At 38.7% G+C, this 23897-nt stretch overlaps 2 protein-coding genes across 12 annotated transcripts in view; one reads left to right on the forward strand and one right to left on the reverse strand.

Moving 5' to 3' along the window:
• The window catches only part of LOC128738729 (rho-related BTB domain-containing protein 1), an 84898-nt gene extending 81712 nt beyond the window's left edge, over nucleotides 1-3186 (forward strand). For all 5 annotated transcript variants that reach the window (XM_053834063.1, XM_053834061.1, XM_053834065.1 and 2 more), the window contains one exon: nucleotides 3074-3186. The gene's annotated coding sequence lies outside the window, so the exon portion shown is untranslated. The remainder of the gene's footprint in view (nucleotides 1-3073) is intronic.
• A 14497-nt stretch (nucleotides 3187-17683) lies between these two features.
• LOC128738099 (inositol 1,4,5-trisphosphate receptor) overlaps nucleotides 17684-23897 on the reverse strand; it is an 87382-nt gene continuing 81168 nt past the window's right edge. For all 7 annotated transcript variants that reach the window (XM_053832948.1, XM_053832945.1, XM_053832947.1 and 4 more), the window contains one exon: nucleotides 17684-19354. In XM_053832948.1, coding sequence (XP_053688923.1) covers nucleotides 19268-19354 — 87 coding nt within the window. In that variant the 3' untranslated portion in view covers nucleotides 17684-19267. The remainder of the gene's footprint in view (nucleotides 19355-23897) is intronic.

Consider the following 23897-nt stretch of genomic DNA (forward strand, 5'->3'; position numbering starts at 1 on the left):
GGGACACTTGTTTCTTCCATAAGCACTCCAGAATTAACTTTCGTTCCACCTCCTTGTGTAACTTAACCATGAAAAAAGCGCTTCCATCTGTCGACCAGCTCGCACTCGTTTGTGAACCGATAACCCTAATCCGCGCACACCTCGGGAAATATTTCGATGTTGTAGTTTGATTCAGGTAGGTTCCTTACTAGGGACACGCTACCGAATTTCGTAATGTGGCGACCATCTTGGGTTTAGCGTTCGAGACAACATATCGCTGCCATGAACTGCTCCTAATGTGGAGTGCAGAGGTTCACTAGGTTGAGAAAACGGTGTTCTGGCCTGCAGTGGAATCACCGTCAAGAGCCGCACCTGACATGTGGACAGACGCTGAAGGTCGGCAACGCTATTTCTCGTACCACCACTCAGTATTCACTGAGTACCCTCTTCCCTGTTAGCATGTTTGCATCCAGCTCATTGGAGTGGAATCAATTTCCTTTCTACAGGCCGGATTAATTTAATTTTCACTTACTTCGGGCGGTTGCCAAAAAGCTGATAAGGTTCGGTGGATCTACACATATCTCGCACAAGGTGCTAGGGGGGAAGACGGAGTAAGACGGCCCCTCTAAGCAATTAAATTGCTAGCATAAAATGCGTTCGAAAGTTTGCTTTTTGTTGTACCACACATGAATAAGCATTTATTTACCTACCATTAAATATTATACAATTATTTGTTTTGTGTATTTTACCACGATTTTTCGTTAATTTTTAAACCGTCTAAATATCGCGCGTCAATTTTCAGGCGGGGTAAGAAGGACCACCAAAGGGGTAATACGGACCATGACGGAGTTATACGAATCGTGGCAGTTTTTATGCGTTTTTAGAGTTAGTAGTTTAGAGAAAACTAACTTCAATAGTATTTACTCAACAGAAACAAATTTTTTAAGGATTTTTCATAAAATTAGCTTGTAACCAGTGTTGAAAAATTCATAGCAGCAAAAAATTCAATGAGATTTCAAGCACAAGAAATTTCATCTTTGATCATAAACGCCGAATTCACATATGAATTTCTCTCGCTATTATATGCGATGTCTCTGTTGCTATGCGATGTGAACCAAATTCAGCTGTGAGCATTTTGCTTACTTCTTCCACAGCTGGCATTTCATACAACGAACCAGAGAGCGAAAGAGAATTAACCGCCAGAGAAAATATCAGCTGCGAAAAAAGCTAGCACACATTCATGAATGAAGATGGCAAACAAATTGGCAGAATTTACATTTTTCCTTCGCGAGAATCGACATTTTCTTTACTAGACCTAATAAGAATTTGATAAACATGTAGTTTAAATGTGTGTTTTAGTTTAACTTTACGATTTATAACATAAAATTAAGTTGTACAGCTCAGCCAACTCAAATGCCAGTTCTTTGGTCATACTGAGTCCATAGAACCGCTCCTCCAGTTCTAGCAAATGCTGAACAAGTTCAAGATCCGAGCCTCATTGTTGGCGTATTGTTACGTACTTTAATCTGCCGACGAAGAGTTGTCTTGGGAATTCCGAATGTGGTAAATGCTGTCCTGATGGACATACCTTTATCAATGGCTAACTTGGCCTGATTCATCTGATCCGCCGTCTACTGCATCCGTGATGTTTTTCTAATATGATTTCGAGGCATCTACGTAAACAAAAACGAACACCACACAGGAAAACCTTCAAACAATATTAGCGCTACAACGCATGGCCCTTTTACTCTGTTAAAAATGGCCCGTTTCACCTCTAGTTTACAATCTTCACCATTTTGCATTTTTCACTTAAGCCGTAGTATTTTACATACCTATTTCGACACACACAAAACAGGAATCGTTTTACAAACGTCAGCGATGAATCGTCGAAATACTCCGTTTTTTTATCAACAACACTTACTCCACTGACGATAGCGGTAAACAACCGCTCTGGTACGATGTATGCATGCATTGTGCCACACGAACATACAGGTTTGCAGCGCCTTCCTGCACAGTCCGCTTACGAGGCAAGTCAATGCCAACAGCTCATAAGCGCAACGGCTGCGCTAGGATGTATGTATACAGACTACAGGCTACTATAGGCTACAAGGTCTATGGCGGGGAGATGATTAGGGACATGGTTCGTAACGGATCGTACAAATATAACCTGGCTTTCAAGCAACACCGCAGTATTCGGTCTTCCGACTTCAAGATAGGGCTTCGGGATAAATTTTTATGCTGATTGAACCGTGTCCTACAGTCTTTTCTCAGTGCAAGGATTGAATACATTTTCCAGTAGAACAAAACTGACCTAGAAGATTTTGAGAGGATGGTGAGAATTCATGTAAATCGGTAGCCAGGAAGCAGCGCACTGCCTGGATTTTCCAGGATATGTTGCAAAGAAAAAATGGCACATAAAAGGTTGCTAAACCGACATCGTGTCCAGTGTTCACAATAAGACCATCATAAGAACTTTTAAGATTTCCCTGTTGGTAACAGTGAGACATCCATCCTCTTCTTTTAATCTGTTCTAGACCATTGCTGTGGTTTTGGACAACATTTTTACTGCCGCTACTCGCATAACAGTACCATTCATATAGGAAACTCCATAGAAAATGGGACTGTTATGCGAGCAGCGGCAGCTTAGGAGTCGCGTAGCTTTAGGTAAAGTTTGAATAATTTTCGCAACTGATAGTTTTTATTGTGAGGCAAATATTTTACGTTCTAAAGAAATAAGGACTTCCTTACATAATGTTTACCAGTGATGAATACTAACTGCATATTTTTGTATTTGTTCCTTGTCGTCTTATCGTTGCTTGTATTTTGTTGACTCAAATTTACGAGATCAACATACTCGTGGTAACATTCTAGTCGCTCAAGTGGGTCAAAATGTTATTCTATACTGCTGAGTTATTGTTATCCTTCCAAAGTTGAGTGATTTAGTTGAGGTTTTATCAATTTTGTTGATAAAGGTAAAGGTGATAAAGGTAAATAGCGGGAGCTAAGATTTTTTTAAAAGATTTGTTTGTTTAAAGTTAATCAGTTATAGAGGCCCAAATTCATAATTTAAATAATCTCTGTTTTCCGATTACAGATCGCTTCGCTTCATCGTAATTCTGCCGGTGTTGATCTGCTTCATCTGCACTATCCTGAGCATCCTGATAATATTTCAAATATACACCTAATATTTGCTGTCGCGGTAGCCACCGTTGGATGGCTATTGATAAACTGCTGGATTCTGAACTCTTTGCAAACCTTACGTCTATAGAATAAGGATACTCGGACATTTTTGCGTACCGTACTCTACTAGCAATTGAAAACACACAAAATGCGTATTTTAAAATCCTCACTCTGCCAGTCAACAGAAGAATTAAAAATCCAAGCGGAAAACGAATACTATTATTAAAGCCAACATTAGATGGTTGGCGATTCCGGCCAACGATTTAATGCATTAAATCAGTAATCAGCAAAACCAAGAAAAAACGTTCTCGTAGGTAACGTCAAATTTGCTTGTAACTCTATAACCGAACCAGCCAGTATACTATACATATAGATACTAAGAAGAGATGATGGCAGATCTTTGATTAGCTTGTAACAAACAGCAACACAGCCGAATTCCAGTTTTTCGTGCAAAAATATTATGTATGGATCTCGAATCTAAAAAAAACGTATCGTATCGAATTCATTCGTCGACCGGACGTATAATTTCATACCTGTCTATAGTGATATTTTTACACTATACTTTGTGAAGCAATGAACTCAATCATTGTACCGAATGTAGAGCAGATTGCTGAACGAGTCCGATACGTTACAGGAATAAAGTGATTGACGAGTGAAAGGCGAAAAAATACTCCAGGGTCTTTTAAAATGGAACACTAGCAAAACAAAACATTAGTAGACGAAGTTTGAGCAACAAGTAAACAACAAACTGTAGACGTACATAGTAGCGAAACAATACAGGCTAAAAGCAAATTTAAGCAAACAAAAAAAACGTGACAGAATTTTACCCTCAAATTTTAGAGTGTTTAATTTTTCGCACATAGCTGTTGATGCAAGACAAAGAACAAAACGTAAAACGGTAGTAGGATTTTTGGCTAACGTCGAACAGGACGTTGCAATTTTTGTTTTGTAATGTATGCTGCAACAAAATTGTCATTTTCTTCAAAAATGCGCTGTGTGATAGTTCAACGCTTAGAGCTTTTTTTATTGCGTTGGTGAATGAGATTACTGGCGGCGGCATTTATGATTATTTTTGTGAAAGAAATGACATGTTGGAGCAACATGGTTGGTTCCGCTTGATGAGAGTGATTGTGTCAGAGACAGTACCAAAAGATCAAACCGTTAATGTGAAAAGTCTGTTAGCATTTATCAACAAAGCATTATATTCAGTAACTACACTAGGAAACAGCCTGCGTTTAGTAGTTTTGTACACGATTTATTCGATAGCAGTTTCGCAAGATGTTTCCGAAGCTATTATTATTATTATCGATACGTCGTACTGGCTTAGAGTAGCAGCTCAGCTGATTTTATTTACAATGGTATAGAAACAATGGAAACCAAAACGCGTTTAAAAGCCTTAAGGATAAAAATTACGTGTAGTTCTCGTTCGGTATAATACAGTATCGTTATTATTTTGTCTCGGACGCCAGAGAAAATATATTATTTTCTTATTTTCAAACACTTAGCCGCAGTCGAAAATTTGCTGCTGTTCACAGGCAACAGAACAGATGGCTGGTGGAACAAAAAAGCCAATCAAAAAAAATTGTTTGAAATAAAAATTGTTTTTTAGAGTTCAATTCTTCTGATATTTTGAATATAAAGGCTATGCTATTAGACGTAAACAAAGAATTTGGCAAACTCGTTTCAATTCCCAAGCAAAAAAAACTATGCTGTGTAAAGGTTACTATTTCCTAACATTCGATGAAAGATTGAAGAAGACAAAACAAACTCAAGCCTAACAAGACCTTAAAAGATACAGAAACTATCACTGCGCTATTTTCAGATTTATTCTAGTGGTAAACTAAAATAGAATGGGAAAAAATCGACAAAACATTATTTAGGAACATGCAACTTAGAGCAACAACAACAACAACAAACAGAATCGAAAATAGCTTAGCTACTCTTTTCGCAAAAAATAAAGGAAACCTTTGGAAACGATGGTCGCAGTAGTTTTGCCTACGAAAACGAAAGAAAGTTTCCTATCCCTGCCACAGCGAGGCAGGAAAAATGCTTCCACTGCATAACTGAAATAACGTCAAAATAGAACTTTATCTGAAGTTTTTGGTGCGTCTTAATAGAATACGCAACCTGGAAATTATATAAAAATAAAACTTATACAATTTAATTATACTGCACTGAGAAAACTTTTCGTATAGTTTCTATGTGTACCACATATAGATTTTTCCAATGTGCCCAGTAAATGATCTTTATGCGCCAAACAATTATCATTTATGTGCACGCGAAAAATTGGCACATACTATTCATATGCGTATTTTTAAGTGTATAATTGCACATACTATTCATACGCGTATAATCTTTATGCGTATTTCTGGGAGGATTGTGTTCATATGGAAATTTACTATTAGTTATGTGCAGAATGTTTCGAGTGTATGTATACGTGGTAGAATTAATTTCCAGGTAGAATTTTATTCTAGTTATTCGGATATCTTGATCCCACTTTAATGTTGAAGGTGAAATTCACAATATTGTGAAAAGTTAACTATCACAGTAAGAAGTTTTACAATGAGTGTATCATAGATATCATAAGTCACTAACACCCCCATTCTGTATTTTGAACGGATCCTTATTTCGTTCGATTTGTTTCGAACGAGTTGTTTTACCCATTTGATTTTGCTGGCGGAATGAAGAATACTATCCACTTTCGTTAGAAAAACCAACTTGTTCGTCGGGCCACTGTTATGGTCGGGCCACAGACAAACAGACGGGACACTCGAGTGAATTCCATCGTCCAATCAAAAAACACTCATATTTCAAAAAAGTATGTTTCGCAACATGGCCACACCGCGGCGCGCGGGTGTTGCTTCGAGTTTTCAGTATAAAACCATACAAATGTAAAAACCCTACAGCATAAAACCATGCAAATGCAAGCTACTCCGCAACATGCATAACAGAGGGTGCTAGTGTGCAAGCAAAATGTGTAGGACGATGGTTTTTAAAGGATTTTCTTCTATGTGTCTTGTCAGTTCGTCAGTGGTCGGGCCATCACGATTTTACAGTTTCACACCTGTATTCTGTATTTCGAACGAGTTGGTTTTTCTAACGAAAGTGGATGGTATTCTTCATTCCGCCAGCAAAATCAAATGGGTAAACTCGTTCGAAACAAGTCGAACGAAATAAAGATCCGTTCGAAATACAGAATGGGGGTGATGGTGTCCAATATAATCACCTCAACCAGAAACTTCAATCTCGTTCGACATTGACCTTAAATACAGATTTTTGCTGTCGCCAGATGTAAATTCCGCTACCGGTTTTAGCCATTACAACCACGATCGTTTTTTATCGAAGGATTGTTCACTTCTTACAGAATGTGTCTTACCTCTAATTCTTGAAACAGAATCAGGCCATAGATTGAGGGAAAATACCAATTCACAGTCAGATAAATCAAATCAAATTGCGAAACAACCAATGGATTATTGATTATATTTTCAAACTCAGTAAGGGAAAAATTGCGAGTAACGCTTTCATAATTTTTTCTATGGCAGATAGAAAAGCGGCCTATGCGATAGTGAATAATCGTAGTCCTACACACTTGTGTTCAGTGCGCTTCGTCATCTGCTGAACACAGTGGAATGGTTGATCCGAGTCACATCACAGCTACAAGCTCCTGGATATCCAGCACAATCACGTGCTTTGAATAAGGCGAAAAAAAGAGATATTGCCAATGGTTAGGACGAAGCATTTTAAGAGGCATATCAAAAAACCAAAGATTCGAGGAACTGGTTCTTCCAACAACAGAAATATGGAGGAAGTGGTTCTTCCAACAACAGAAATATGGCACTATAACTTCTGACTGATCCAAAACATTTTACAACTACCCTGAATATAAATCAAGTATTGGTAGAGAACATTCGGCTAATCGCCTGTTTAGCTCTATTGTCACGAAAACTATGCGAATACAGAGCAAATGCTCTACTCCTCAATTGAGAAACAAATTTAACAGCCAAAAAGTTTCCCCAATCAGTTCACGATCAGTTCAACTACCACTACCAAAAATATGGAAGAGGTCTTCCCGCAGGTAAAGAATTATTTGTTTCGATTAAACCAAGACCAAGTTGATGTCCTGAAAGTAAACAATATTGTGAAAGAATAAAACTACTCATTCTCTTCAATCAATTTTATCATTTGAATATGGAAGCTAGACCAAATTGATGACTTGAACGTATAATAGGCTCGTAGAAAAGAACAACCATCCTTTTCTTTCAGCCGATTACCGTGCTGCATCAATACTTGGACACTTAAAACTAGATTTACCATTTACCAGATTCATGAACGGCTGGATAATGTGCAACACAGACCACATAGTGGCGGGGCTGTCATTCGCTCACACTATGCGCTCAATGGTCCAATATTATGCCTTGTCGCACAGAGCGATTCGGCAACACACCTCTACAGCTAACATGCACACAGCGTACGAACGAAAGCGGAGTGGGAGCGAACGACAGCATTCGGTGAAAAGCGTTCAGTGACTGATCATCCAAACAGCACTTGGTGCTGCCCTTTGCCACACTCCGTGCGGAATTAACGCAAAAAAATTGTTTTGTATTTACAAATTTTCTGCCCTTTTAAAAGTGAAAATACACGCTGCACTGAACAACTAATATGGTCTATGTTAAGTTAGTACGGATCAGGCGACGCAACAGTAAAAATGTTTTTTTTTTTCAATCACACCACTTCAACTGACCCAGCGCAGGGTGTACAATCCAGCCGCGCAGAGTGCGGCTCTTGGTGTGGTAAAGTACGCAGCAAATTTATCATTCTGCGTTTGCGACTGCCTTTTCTTGGTGCGCGTAAAACACGAAAGAGCGTGTTTAGCAAAAGAGACACTGAAGGGAATTTGTGGGCGAACACACACCGCATGGCGAGTGTTGTGTTGTTTAAGAATGTGTGTCTTTTGGTCTGCGCTGCGGTTTATGCCACCTCTATGATAGTGGTCCTTAGCCTCTTATCCAGCCATTTCTATTCCCACCTCCTCGTGGTAGGATAACTAACCTGTTTTGTACCTCATCTACAGCTGTACATGGACACTTACATTTGATTTTGCTATAAGTGTCCAAATTACGTACAGCTTCAGATGCTTCTGATGGGTTCCAAAACAGGCTGATTACCCTACCAGCTGGAATACGAGCAACCAACCCCGGTGGAAACTAAGGTCGTATACCGACAGAGAAGGAAGCACTGTGTTGTCTCGCCATTATACGATGGCAGCCCCATGATGAGACTCGGTAGCATAGCCCTAGTAAGGCAACCTTTTCATATCTAAAATACTACGAAAAATCAAGAAAATTCGACTCGAAACATTTAGCATGGACAAAGGTGACTAAACAAGGATTTGGAATACATGCTTGGTACCTGGAACCGTAAATCGCTAAATTTCGTTGATGGCCACAGGGTGTTGCTCGTTCAGTTAGAACCGCAAAAGTTCGGCATCGTGGTACTATAGGAGATCTGTCGCAAAGGTGGGAAGGTGTGAATTTTATCAGAACGGCGGAGCAACCAACGAGCTGGGAACGGGCTTCGTAGTGATGGGCAGAATGCAAGGTCGCGTAATGAACGGGAGAGGAGGGCGAGCAACAAGGTGATGAGGATAATAGGCCGTTTCACCAACAACACCATCATAAACGTGCACGAAGGTAGACCCGTCGACGAGAAGAAAGCGTTCTATGTATGTCCAGCCGGAGGAAACGTACGACAACTGACAGCTGCTGGCCATGCGATATCATCGTCATCGGGGACATGAATGCTCAGATCGGCAGGGAAGCAATATTGTTGTTGCAGTTGAAAACCGTAATAATCGACGTGCGATATTCGGTTTTATTCTTGTTCTGTACGTCGCAACTACGTCGCAGGTGGTGCGCTGTATAGCACATCAATGTTTTTGATATTGAATAATCATTCACAATTTCAATGCGAGATACCTCGTTTATAACGCTTCAATATAAGCCACGGTTTATAAACACGTCAATGTTAAGTGAGCCCAAGCAAATTCAAAATGACTTTTAGAAACAACCGCTGCCGGAAAAATGCAACGAGCGAGGCACAAAAGCAAACGATGCGAAATTGCTATACGAAACGACACTCGGTATGTAAACACCAGTTATATGAGACTGACCTTCGAAAATTTTCTAGTAAAGCCAAAAAATTACGAACATAAGATACCGTCATCCGGGGCGAGATTGTGCCAAAAAAGCATATGTTTTTGTTCTTTAGCTCAGTATACACGTAATTTAGGAATTAAGTTGATTTCAAACCTATCAATATATACTAAATTGTTCAATTAACAACTACCGTAGAGATGGTTTAGTTACAATGAAACCTAATTTTACTGGAAGTGCATGAACTTTGGCACAATCTCACCCCTTCTAGGGGGTGACATTGTGCCAAAAACATAAAGTTGAGCTAAAAAGCTAAACTGTGAACATTACCAAGTTTATAAACAATACACATAAATATCAGTATAAAGTAGTTCATATGGGGCCGTCCATGAACTAAGTAGACTATTAGGGGCAGGGGGTAGGCCAAAAACAACGCATCATACAAAAAGTATGAACGAAAATAACCCGGGGAGGTCTGAAATAACTAAAAATGAGTCCGTACTCAATGGACAGCATTTATATAGCCAGTAGCGTTTCTAGGGTTAACAAGGGGGAGATATATGAAGGGGTGTATCCTAAGGGCGCATACCTATTTGATCATTTAACAAAAGTAACCACTACTTCGTTCGAGAACCCGCGGCCGCACAACATGTGGCCTATGCCACCCCCCTCCCCCATCCTTAAAATTGGCAGTTTATACACGGTATAATATATTCGTCTTATATTAGAGTGTTCATTCAAAGCATCTGAAATTCCAAAGCAAAAGTAAAAATTAGTTTAAATTACTTAACAGACCTATGACGCTATTTGCTCCAAAATGGATGATGTAATCTAAAATCTGTCAAAATATTCTGCTCAATAGTAAAGAATGTGAGTGTACAGGTGTATTCTGACGTATTTTTGTTGTGCATGTGAAATTCATAAATTGGATCGATCTACGGCTTGGCACAATCTCACCCCCGTGAAGCTCGAAAAGTATAAAGTTTCGAAAAAATTAATTTCGTAATCAAAACTTATCCAACGCATAATAACCATTCAATACATTGTAAATGATTACTTTATATACCTTTAAAAAAGCAAGTTGATGGGATTTCTTGTTTGGGTTGGTTTATGCGGGACATTTTTTACAAGCGTTATTTCCGCGTATTTTTGATCGCGAACTTTGAAACCCTGTTTAGGCTAAATAGTTTGCTAATATTATCTGTATTCCATTCTAAGTTATGAATAAATATGTTATGTTCATCATCATTTTGAATTGAGGTCACCAGTTTCTATAGATATAATAAATTTTCACAAATTAACATTTTTGGTTTTTGGCACAATCTCACCCCGGATGGCGGTATATATATATATATATATATATATATATATATATATATAAATTTAATATAATGCACATGCGAGATTTAAAATGGTTCGAAAACCATGTGGCAACTTAAATTTATTCTACCTGAGAATAAAAATCAGGCATAATGAAACATTTACTCGTATAGCTATTAGCTATTCCCTAAGTTGATAAGCATTTCCTCTTACCAACGCTAATATGAAGAAATAAAGCGCCCTACACACTTAAAAAAATATCAACATTGTAATACATTGAAATTCATTAATAAAACATCAGGAATATGTTGTGCAAATGGCAAAATTCAATTATCGAGATTTAATTCTCCATCAGAAACATTGCGCTCACTGCTTTCCGGATCAACGCCGCAATCAAAATAATTCTTGGTGAATATCCAAACATATAATTCGTGCTTTCTGATGACTTCATTTGGTGCAACGAATGTTATCAGAGATAATTTTAAGCCAACTTCTAAGGTAATTCTTCCGTACGGTGTAAAGATGTTAAATCTTGCTAAATAAAAAGTGTTTAGTTTGTAATTTTGCGCAAGTTTCGACTGTAAATCTGACTATTTTACCTCCACGTTTTAAATCCAAGGGCAGATTTATCATAATGTAGGTTTGTTGTCGACGAAAACCGTGAATTTCTGCTAATATATTTTATTTGTAACACCAACGATGAAATTAATAAACGTTGTGAAATTAGTTGCATCACAAGAAGAGATATAAAACAACTTCAAATTCTTCATCAGAAAAATGAATTGGCCCGACTATTTAAAACAGCCTTTGATAGAATGCCTTAAAACGCTCTATGTTGCATGATTACGATTAAGCCAATCTTAAGCATTATAAGTCCTCCATTTTTTGAACAGCGTAGCAACGCACGCCGGGTCCTCTAATAAGGATATCTTAATGAAGGTGTCCGGATATTGGTACATGGAATGGTCAAGGTCTGCAAGCCAATGTATTTGGCTACATTCGAGGAGGGCGAAAGAAAAGTTCGCAATTTAGCAGCCAAAAAAATTACTAGTGGTGGTATTGCTTGTGACGTCGACGATAAGCGAAGGAATAATTAATGTTGCAAAACGGTGAGCAAGTCATTTCCGACATACACCAGTCACTATATCTTACAAGTGAGCTTAATATAATAAAAATGAACTTAACTTTTATCGCGTATAATACTTACCGATTAATTTTCAAATCTTTTAATTTATCATACCGTAAGCCCAAACTTGCCACGTGTGGTGTTTGCGATTCCTTACGTATGAAAATCAAGATAACTGAAGATGGCGAAAAGGAAAAACTTGCTAGTAATCTGGAGCAGCACCAGCTTAGTCCTAAGTTAATTTTTGACGAGACAAAAAGGTCATTGCACAAAGTAAATTGGTTAATACAGTCAGAACGGCTTCATTCGATTTGCAAAAACAACTCGCTACTTCGCATGTGACATGCGGTCAGGCATTCTATTCTCGGCAATTGTATACCTTAAATTTTACCGTGTACGAAACGTATAATGGCGTAATCACCACCTTTTGTTATTTGTGGGCAGGGATGGTTCGATCACTTTGACTCAATTTTGATTCATTTGACAGTACCGTCTTAACGGGGCCAAATATGACAAAGTTATGTATGAGACATTTGTAGAACAGGTTATTATCTATAATTTTGCTGAAAAAAGTTTTGCTGTATCTTTTGTAGTTCCGACGTTACAATGCTAGTATCTTGTTAGTGACTAAATGAACGTTCATTTAGTCACTGATGAGTTACTAGCGTTGTAGCAACGTAACTACAAACGATACAGCAAAACTATGTTCAGAGAAATTATAGATTAGAACTAGTTCTATAAATGTCCCATATATAATATTGTCATATTTGGCTCGGCTGAGACGGTACTGTCAAATGAATCAAAATTGAGTCAAAGTGATCGAACCATCCCTGTTTGTGGGACGAGACAAAGGCCCGACGAGGATCTCAAGAGGATTGTTGTACACGCTTGAATTATACGATTAATTCTAACTTGTGTTTGGTGGCACCGCAAGTGTAATCTTCAATTTTCGGCTGGAACCAACCATCGTTGTGTGAAGGAGTCACAACGACAACTTGTTAAGCGTAGCTACCTATTACCCCCTCCCCCCCTTCCTTTCCACTCTTTCTCCTCCATTCCCAAAAAAACCCTTCTTCATTACTTTCCCTTACCGCCCCTTCATCAATTGTAGAACCATCGTTTCAAAAAAAATATTAATATATGAATGACGCATATCAACTATCAAGGTCATGACTAAAAATCACGAGGTTTGGTAAAAAAAAAACTATGCCAATCTGACATTTGTGCTTGGTAAGTATGCCAGAGTGCAAAACTACCCCTCTTCTTCAACCGCTAATTGTCGTCTCAATATTGAATCTAGCCTAATTTGATGTCCTGAAAGTAAAGAATTTTGTTAAAGTATAAAACAACCCCTATCTTTCAACCGAGTTTATCTTTAAACCTTGAATCAAGTCCAAATTGATGTCCTGAAAGTGAAACGACATAGAAAAGCGGACAGTTCTCCTTTCCTTTTGCCAGATTGTATCCATATAGGTATTGCAAGAATTTGTTCGAAACTGTTGCTTACACGGAAACAGGGCTGAAGGAATATTTGTGCATGTGACGTGACGCAGCAATTCTCAAGGCGAGGAACTTTAACTTACTTATATAGTAGCTTTCAATTATGAAAATGAATAAAACCATGTAAAAAAATATTGTCTTGCAAAAATTTAACATAACGAACATTTGACATTTAACAAACATAAAATTTTTTTGATGTCATCAAAATACATGTATACATGAGTCATACAAAATATATGACAAAAATATGTTATTTTTGTCAATTTTTAATAGTGTGTAGAAAAAGATTTCCACACTCTCCCGTTCTGACACTACCATAAAATCGACATTTGAGGTGTTAACTAGTAATAAGCAAAAAATTAGCTGCTACTAGTTGCGATGTTCGGAGATATTTCGGGAAGTTTTTTGAAAACATGTTTTCCGGCCTTTTAGGGTACAAATTAGAAAATGCGCGCGCCAGTACGAAGTTCATTCCTACTTACTTACTTACTTAATTGGCCTAACGTCTTATGACAAGGCCTGCGCAGTATAATTTCTCCATCTGTTTCGGTCCATGGCAACTGATCTCCAGTTCCGCGGGCACCCAGTGCTCGCCAGATCTCGCTCCACCTGGTCTTGCCACCTCGCTCGCTGTGCCCCTCTTCGTCTTGTTCCTACCGGATTTGATGCGAAAACCATTTTTGCAGGATAGTTGTCCGGCATTCTAGCAACATGTCCTGCCCAACGTATCCGTCCAGCTTTAACCACTTTCTGAATACTTGGTTCGCCGTAGAGACGCGCGAGCTCGTGGTTCATTCTTCGCCTCCATACACCGTTCTCTTGCACTCCGCCAAAGATGGTTCTTAGCACCCGCCGTTCGAAAACTCCGAGTGCTCGTAGGTCCTCTTCTAGCAATGTCCACGTTTCGTGCCCGTAGAGGACAACCGGTCTAATTAGCGTTTTGTACAGTGTGCACTTTGTACGGGGGCTCAGATTGTTCGACCGCAAGTGTTTGTGGAGTCCGTAGTAGGCCCGACTTCCGCTGATAATACGTCTTTTAAGCTCACGGCTGGTATTGTTGTCCTCTGTTGCCAGCGAACTCATCCCCGTCGATTACCACGGTGCTGCCCAAGCGAGCCCTGTCGCGCTCGGTCCCGCCCGTCAGCATATACTTCGTTTTAGACGTATTTATCTGCAATCCAATCTTCTCTGCTTCGCGAAGTTCATTCCTGTTGTACGCTAAATAGTCCTGCTTGTGTATCTAACTCACGACGTTATTATCGATATGAGATACATTGGAGTAGACAAGGAGAATTCAGGACTGTAAAGGCGACTACTCCCCTCTCCCCTTAATCAGCCTTATTCTTGTTTTCGTTCGAAAGTTAAGCCGATTCGTATTCTTGTTTTCGTTCGAATCAATTCGAACGTTCGAACCAATTCGAACGTTCGAACGCCCCTTCCTTTTGCTCATTCGAATATGAGAATTCCTGATTCGAAGCAAACTATTCGTACGAATACAGGATACGGCCGTAAACAAGAATAAAGGTGATTGTATACGTCCGAATTATTGTTATGTGCATTTGGAAATAATTTAATAAAATCAAGAACACAAACTATTGGTTTTCTGCTACCTTACAGAAATTAAAGATATATCGTTCGTGAGTGACACATCGATATTAGATTTATAGATACTATTTACGGCGGCATTCTGAGATTAGGAAATGCTACACAAGAAAGGGATTCATACGAAGATTTGAATGAAATAAAATCGGAAAGCATGATGATTTTTGTGGCCATTCTAACTCAGAAAGGGATACCCTAAGCGTCCAATAAAAAATATGTGTGCGTGCGTGCGCGTGTGTGTGTTTGTGTGTGTGTGTTTGTGTGTGTGTGTTTGTGTGTGTGTGTTTGTGTGTGTGTGTTTGTGTGTGTGTGTTTGTGTGTGTGTGTTTGTGTGTGTGTGTTTGTGTGTGTGTGTTTGTGTGTGTGTGTTTGTGTGTGTGTGTGTTTGTGTGTGTGTGTGTGTGTTTGTGTGTGTGTGTTTGTGTGTGTGTGTTTGTGTGTGTGTGTGTGTGTGTGTGTGTGTGTGTGTGTGTGTGTGTGTGTGTGTGTGTGTGTGTGTGTGTGTGTGTGTGTGTGTGTTGTGTGTGTGTGTGTGTGTGTGTGTGTGTGTGTGTGTGTGTGTGTGTGTGTGTGTGTGTGTGTGTGTGTGTGTGTGTGTGTGTGTGTGTGTGTGTGTGTGTGTGTGTGTGTGTGTGTGTGTGTGTGTATGATACAATACATCGCCCGCTGACCGGCAGCGCTTTTATGTAAAAAAACCCGAATTAATCCACCTAGCGGCGTGACTTGGCCTTTCTACTAGATCAGTTTTTATTTATTAGTTTCTGAATATGTATTTATAATTCAGTTAGCCATATTTTAAACTTCAATTTACTGCGAGCAACTATTGTATTTTCCCTATTAGACTCCAGAATGAATATAAATAGTAAATCAATAATTCAAAAACCAAAGTGCCACTAACATTTCCGATTGCAGGTAACAGTGAGAGAAGAAAATTACGATTCAAATGTTTTAGAGCAATTCCTGCTTAAAAGCGCTGGAAAAAGAGCCATTTTTGTTTCGACTATTTTTGATTGAAAAGAAATTTAGCTGAGGTGTTGCCACGTAAGGATTCATTTTCTATGAAACTTAGTTTTTGTTCATCAAGCGTAATTGTTCAAAAGGGCTTATTTAGAAATGAGGTCAATATTTAATATATAGCCTAAATTATGCTCTAAAATCTGGTGAAATGTTATCGAGACTGATACTCCTTCGAATTTGAAACAAATCTTTAAAATTTGATAAATTTTTCGAAAATACCCTAATTTTACTTTCTTTTAATTAAACTCAAACAAAATCAAATTCTACGTATGATTTTGAGCAAAATATGTCACATAAACTTTTTTCTTAGGCCTAGCCGTTCTCAAGTTATTGTTAATTCAAGTTAATGTTTAAATCTAAGAATTATGTCCTAGGGTAATTCTACGCGAGGTATCCAAGAACCGTGTAACGGTCCCCACGGCTGATGGGAGCACATCCTTTTCACAGAAAAGAAATTTTTGTTAAACCCTCTTAATTATTTTGCTTATATCTCCGAAAATATTTGGTTTAAGAAAAAACCATCTTTACATTTCCAAAAGAAATTGACCAATAAATCCTAAAAAATATTATTTTTTTATACTTATGCTTTTTAATTCGATTTGAAATTTCTTTTCGGCAGCTCTTCACTAGATTTTAAAGTATAATTTAGGCTATCTTCAAAAAAATATGAGACAAATCTGAGGGAACATGTTTTGAGATAATTCTCATTTTATGATTTTTATCATGGTATTTCATGAAATTTTGAAGTTTTCTCTTTCAGTTAGGCCATTACAAATATTTTATAAAGTTTTTGTCCTTCCGCTGTTAGGCCACTGAAGGGGGGGGGGCGAAAAAAAAACAAAGAGATTTTTTTAATCGAGCAAAAAAAATTGATTTAAGGCATTTTTACTTAAAGTTTAAACGTGATCTATTCTTGCTTTTAATGTATACGTTATTATTTTCCATGCGAAAATCTATGAAAAAAGACAAAAACGAAAGAAAAATTTTTCGGCCGATTTTCGGAAATTCCGTTGTTTGAATTTTCATTTCTGTTTCGTGCTAGAGGCATCAACTCAACTCGTACACTCATTTTTCGAGTTTTTCAGGCTGTAGAACCCACAGACAATTGATTTTATGAAAAAAAATTAACTCATATCCTACAAATTATTTTTTTGCCCCTCGATTTTTCAAGCCAATTTCCAAGGGGGGGTGACAAAAACATTTGAAATTATTTGCAATGGCCTTATTGAAAATGCACTTAATTTTCGCCTATTTTTTATTTGATGTCATTTTGAACAAATAAGTAGGTTTTGAGATATGAATTTTTAAAACCATAATAATCTCATTTCTAAATACGCCCGTTTGACAAATTACGCTTGACGAAAAAAATAAGTTTCATAGAAAATGAATCCTTGCGTGGTATCCAACATATCAGCAAAATTTCATTTCAATCAAAAATAGTCGAATCAAACCGTTTTGTTAGTTGAGCTGGAAGTGCTCTTCATTACTAAATAAAATCGTTGAAACAATAAAATGTGGTCTTCTGTTTCTTTTTTCTCTGGTTGTGCTTTATGTACAAAGCTCAAAAGTCTGTTCCAAACCTATACCAACAAAACATAACAAAAGTTTGTTCCAATACGTTGTATAATTTCTGAGAAAAAGGTACATAAAATTTGGAAAAGTTGCACAGGTTTTAGTTTCAGCTTTGTGTGGAGCATTTAGGAACCGTGCTGCGATTCTTGCTACGAAAACATGATGTCCTGTCAAGCTCAAGGGTCAGGTTTTCGTTCAAATTCCTAGCTTAAAATAATTAAAATTGACCGCGAACGGTTTCAACATATTTTATTGATTCATAGTGTCGTCTCAGGTTGCATTTTCAGCGTAATATTTGATGCCACGATTCACATATCATTCCCATGAAAGTTATTGAAGCCATATGGAGAAAAATGTTTTTTAATAATTTTTACTATTTAATGATCTTTTCCGTTACTCATTTAATAGGGTATTTGTAAAGTGTAGCTAAAATAAAGACAATTCTTGCAGTTAACACAAAAGAAACCCATATTATCAAATGGGACTGATATGAGAATAGGGGCAGAATATTTGCTGAGTGGAGCAGGTAGATTCACATATCATTAACTGGTAGAGATAAAAATTTTTTGCTGCCTCGTCGATCGTTCATCAGCGAGTGATTTAGACAATTAAACTACGGCCAGTAATAGTAACAACATCTGAGCTATGAAATTTCTCCTAGAAGTGCTTATCTAATTTTTTTAGTACGTGATCCTTTTATAAATATTTCTAGAACTAGTGTAAAGAATGACCTAATCGTTAGGTGGGTACACCTATATTAGAAATAGTTACTTTCACAAGGAGCGTGTTTTGATTACGATTCGATGGACACAGTTTGCACGTTATACGCTGAGCTAAATTCTGTCCCTGTGGGACAAAACTATTACTAACAGTATAGAAGGGATAATGTATTCTAATAACAATTTGCAAAAGAAGTTAAACAAATTTTGTATGTTGCAGACATTAGAGAACCGAAAACCGTTACCATAAATTTCATACACATCATAAAAAATATCACATGGAGCAAGATAAATTTTGAATTTAATCCCGTAGAAAATATGAATAAAATGATGAAGTTAGGTAAATAAACGTAGAAACAGTCTAAGAAGAATTGTCGTTGGTTACACAGTAGACCGGTTTTTTGAACTACTCTAAAAGATTGGTAAACATACTAAAAAGTTAGTTAAATGATAGCAAGCTAGCTCGACAACAAGTTTCGTTGGTAAAGTACAGTCTAAAGGTTCGAAGAAGTCATTGATTAAGTTCGCCTGTAAGTTTCAGTATAATTCTATGGCTTAAGTCATAAATACCTAGGAATCTAACTTTTAGATACGATAATAGCATTTCGATCCAGAATATATTTTTTAAGATGAACATAACATCATCTATTTACTCGGTGAAGTGATTGCTAGTCAGACTATACTATTCCTCTGTCAGCAGCTGAGCAATTTGTTGTTACTTATTGTATTGTACACCAAATAACTGTGTGTGCCGTTGCTTATGGAAATTTATGATGATGACGAGATTCCTTTATGGCTCAAATAACAAGTTGGACTCAATTGTGCCATATACGTGTGTACTTCAACCTGAATCTATATAAAACAACATCAATTACACCTTTTAAGTTTGAGCTTTTCTTCAACACTTTCTACATCGTACAGAATTTTCTAATACAAGAAACTATCATGCACGAGCGAATCTGGGGATTCGAATTGCGTAATTTAGATTTGCAGAAGAGCGAATGATAACAGTATGCCAAATTTACATATAACAAATTCCAAACAGGTTGGACGATCAGTTGTTACTTTCGTTTTTGGTGCAGTAGCTCCGATGAAGAACATCACAGTTGCGGGTAAAACTGATAGGACGCTGATGTGGTTGGATTCAGTAAAGCATGCCGTTGACGTTGTTTCCGCTGCTCGGTCATCTGGAGGAGAAAAAATGAAGATCAGATTTCATACTGTTTAGACATGTTGATCATTGATTAATTATTGGTTAACTCATTCAGGAAACACGACTGTATAAGTTAAGGAGAATTTCACAACAAAAACGCATGATGATAAGACTTCATGTTCAAAAAGTAGCATAATTAAACGGATCAACCAAAACACAAATATGACAGAGAAGTTGTACAAAACGTCCGCAAATCATTGAAACTTACAATATAAAGGAACTGAAAAGAAATGAAAATATTAAATAATAATGTCATTTGAATTTTTACAAAATAACATTCATAAAAAATGAGAGAAACATTTTTCACATCTGAAATCTAATTGAATTGGTTTTATTTCCATATATGGCTCGATCTCGATTATCCGGAGTCTTCACTTTTGTTCGATCCGGAGAATCGAATTTTCCGGATATAGAACCATATTTCTGATAAAACTTTTATATGCCATATTGTTTGGCTTTTGGAAATCATAAAATGCTTATTATTCTGAACTATTGAAATCTGAATAATCGTCTCACTGTCTTATTTCTTTATTGATTATTCATCTGACTAGTCTTAATAAATTTAGGGAAAAGCCGTGAAGGCATAAAAGCTCTTCTCTTCGGTGCTAAATAACAATAAAAACATACAACTATTAGTCAATGGTGTAACGAAGAATTACGTAAAAGTTCAAATTAGTTCAAATTGTAGCTATAAAATAGATCCACGAAGTTCCTCAGTCTCTTCTTCGGCAATTTCTATCCCTACCTCCTTGTGGTACCATCCGGAATGCGTTCTTTAGTGGAAATCGGATAACCGGTGGAAATTCGGCGGACAGGGAAGGAGGCACTCATGCGAATGCTGAGTGTAAACACGCCGCCTACAAATGATGGATCTCGGTACAAGCATGTTCGAATGAACCTGGAAATACTGACAACCAGAGCAGAGGGTCTAAAGCCCCTAAAAGGATAAACTTCTAACTGTTATCCATGGCAATAAAGTAAAAACCAAGGTTCCATGCGACCAGTGTCGAGGGTGGAATGGTGGGGAGGGGGGGGGGGTTTTCTATAAATACTTAGCCGCAACCGGAGCCCGTGGAGTACCAGGAGGTCTGATGTGACGGACTTTTCTTCCCCCTCAACTCGTGGAACTTTTCATGGACAACAAAATAAAAAACTCATAACTTTTAGCACTGTATCTCAGCAAGGGATAACCAGGAAACTGGACCTTCGCTGTGTCGACCAGCAACCACAACGTCTCGAGCAGAGCAAGCGGCAACGGTCGACGGAGACTGCGTCGCCAAATACCAGTGCAAAAGATCCAAGCACTAGGCGACCTAGTGTGCGCAAAAGTAAAAAGCCATCTGCGCCCAAACTTCAAACAGGCGTTTCATATAGTGAAGTGGTGGATGTCTTCAGCATCGCAATCACGTCGAGTGATGACCCATCCACTATATTTACTGAAGATCAGCTAACGGCTATTCGCAACGAAACCGTGAACTGCGGGAACAGGATTCCCTGCTTCAGATACGTCGGTAACGGTTGCGCAGGTTCGCCGCAAGGGGGTTCTGCATCAACAACCAACCAATATCCGCACGTTCACGATTGTTCAGAAGGTTCGCAAGGTTTCCCGAAAGATAGCTCTGCATCAATCATAAATGCGCCAACCACTCGCACAACACAGAAATGACCGAAAAGCACAGGACGTGATTCGGTCGCCAGTCGACGACGGCCACCGAAGTTCTCTGATGTAGATGATGTAAATTAACAAAAGCCGTTCACGTCATTGGCAGCCGTCCGTCAGTTTTAGAGTCTAACGACTCTGCCAAGGACGGCAAACCACAACCATAGAGGGCAGCCTTCACTGCGTGCAAGCGAACCTTCATCATGTTAAGGGCGCTTCCAGTGTGCTTGGTCGGAGGTTCGTAAGCCAGCAGCTAACAGCTGCCTTCATTCAAGAACCTGCGATTCATGGCACAAAAATTCTCGACCTAGGAAATTACGGTAAGTTAATCAGCTGTAACACGCAGTCCAAACCGAGGACCGCAATTCTGTTAACGAAAGAAATACAATTTTCTCCCATTACAGAATTCATTCAACGCTATGTCGTCGCTGTCAAACTGGAAGTGCCAACAACTGCGGGGAATCAGGACCTGGCCATGGAGTCCGCATACTTCCCGGGTGATAAGGACGATATACCGCCATCCGAAGTTGCCGCTCTCATGTATTTCTGATCGTCTGCCATGCCAATACCTACCATACGATTTGGGACAGCACGGATGTAAATAACAGGGGTGAGTACCTACTTGAATACTTGACTGCTAACATGGTCAATGTATGCAATGTAGGGAACGTCCCCACTTTCATTAATGCTATCAGAGGTGAGGTCCTAGACCTCAATCTGTGCAGCACTTCTATAGTTGAGAAGGTCAAAAACTGGTATGTCTCTGATGATCCTAGTTTATCAGACCATAGGCATATCATTTTTGATATTAAGGCAAACTCTCTCAGAAGAGAAGGTAGAAAACCAACTGGTGTTCGTTCAGAGATAATCTGGTAGCTCTCGGAACTTCTGTCTTATTAATATACGCACACCAGCTGAGCTGGATGTTGCAGCCAATGACAAACAGAGTAGCATAATTGATGCTTATACTGCTAACTGTCCGTTAACCATGCGGATAGTCTACCGTGACGTGACCTGGTGAAATGAATTGCTCAACAGCCTTCGTCGGGAGGCTAGGTATTTATTCAACAGGGCTAAGATTACGTCCAATTGGGAGACCTATAGGGTTCACCAAATATAACGTAGAGCTTTGCAAAACCAAAAGAAATTCTAGAGTCAAGTTGATGGCCTCTGCATGGCAATCAACATGTTTACCTACGCGGTCAATCTACGGAAACCGCACTTCATTGCCTGGTGACGCTGATACTCCAATACCAAGAGACGGCACTTTGTGCTTTTCTTGACAGTGAAGGCGCTTTCGACAACACGTTCTTCGCTTCAATTAATACGGTTCTCCTTAATAAAGGAACTGATCAACCGACAGTGAATTCGATTCAAGCAATGCTGTCAAACAGAGCCTCACAGCCTCATCACAGCCTCATTGGGAGAGACGTCGATCACGATCTTAGCGATCAAAGGATGTCTTAAAGGAGGAGTTCTCTCTCACTTGCTTTGGTCTCTAGTGGTCGACGCACTTTTGCACAAGCTATCACAGCATGGTTATGAGGTCATTGCGTACGCCGACGACGTAGTACTTATTGTCAGAGGTAAATTTGACGCAGTGCTGTCTGGTCGTATGCAAGGAGCTCTAAATACCGCTATTTCGTGGTGTTTACGAGAGGAGCTTAAGGGGAAACCGAAAATAGCTCATAGATGGCTGGATAAATGGCTACCGTTCGATGCATGTATTGTTTTGTGCCTTAAAAATGCATCTGTATTGGAAGAGCGCGTAATCAGTGCCTCCAGTGCTGTTATGATTTCCTAAAACTTGTCATTCCATTTATCGACCCGCTATATATCAACAAACGCTCAGCAAAACATAATTGCTAATGGAAAATAAATTCAGCGGATCATATAGATCATCACGTGTTCATAAAACGTATAATCTGGAATTAGTTAATAAGTAGATATTTGATTGCGTACATATATTGTTGCCCTACCGCTTTCCGAAAAAACAGCACCACGGGCTCAAAGTTTCGCCACATCAATGAGCTTTTAAAAAGTTTTTTGCTTTTACAGCATCGATTAGCTTAGAGAAAGTAAACAAACTATAACAGCTGACCAGCAATCAAAAACTCGCCTTCAATGCAAACGAAATTAGCCATCCTATTGATCCTATGCATTGTTCAGTTGCTGCTGCAAATCTTAGATGAATCGGAATGTCTTGATAAAGAAAATAAACCATATTTCGGGAAGTTCGTGGTCGGTGCGGTTGGCTGCGGATCAGCTGTGTTTATGCTTGCAAGCTCTACCCATTTGACATATATTACCAATACTTATGCAGCATTCAAATAAACGTTTAGGTTTTTAACGAACACATGAGATGTACAGTACAGTGTGTGTCGCTCTAACACAATAACGTTAGCCACTTACGGTGTCGCCTGAATATAAAGCTCACTAAAAAGTCGTCATACCATTTACTAGGCGGAGGAGACATATTCTTACTTTCCCTACACTGAATGGCGTCAGACTAAGCTTCAGCAATCAAGTTATACATTTGGGTATTATCGTGGATCATATATTGAACTGGACTGTTCACCTAGACTATGCTGTCAAGAAAGCAACTTTAGTCATCTGGGTATGCAGTTCACTGTTTGGCACAACCTGGGGACTGAAACCTCCACTAGCCCTTTGATCATACACTACTATTGCACGACCTAGGCTAACTTATATCGCTCTTGTATGGTGGCCAAAGGTTAACAAGGTGATAGCGTAGTCCAAGGTAAATAAAGTTCAACGTCTGGCATGTTTGTCAGTGACCAGTGCCTTGCGCACAACACCAACTGCAGCCATGGAGGCAATGGTGTGCTTGCTACCT

This window comes from Sabethes cyaneus, chromosome 2 (assembly GCF_943734655.1).
Source record: "Sabethes cyaneus chromosome 2, idSabCyanKW18_F2, whole genome shotgun sequence".
Classification (NCBI taxonomy): domain Eukaryota; kingdom Metazoa; phylum Arthropoda; class Insecta; order Diptera; family Culicidae; genus Sabethes; species Sabethes cyaneus.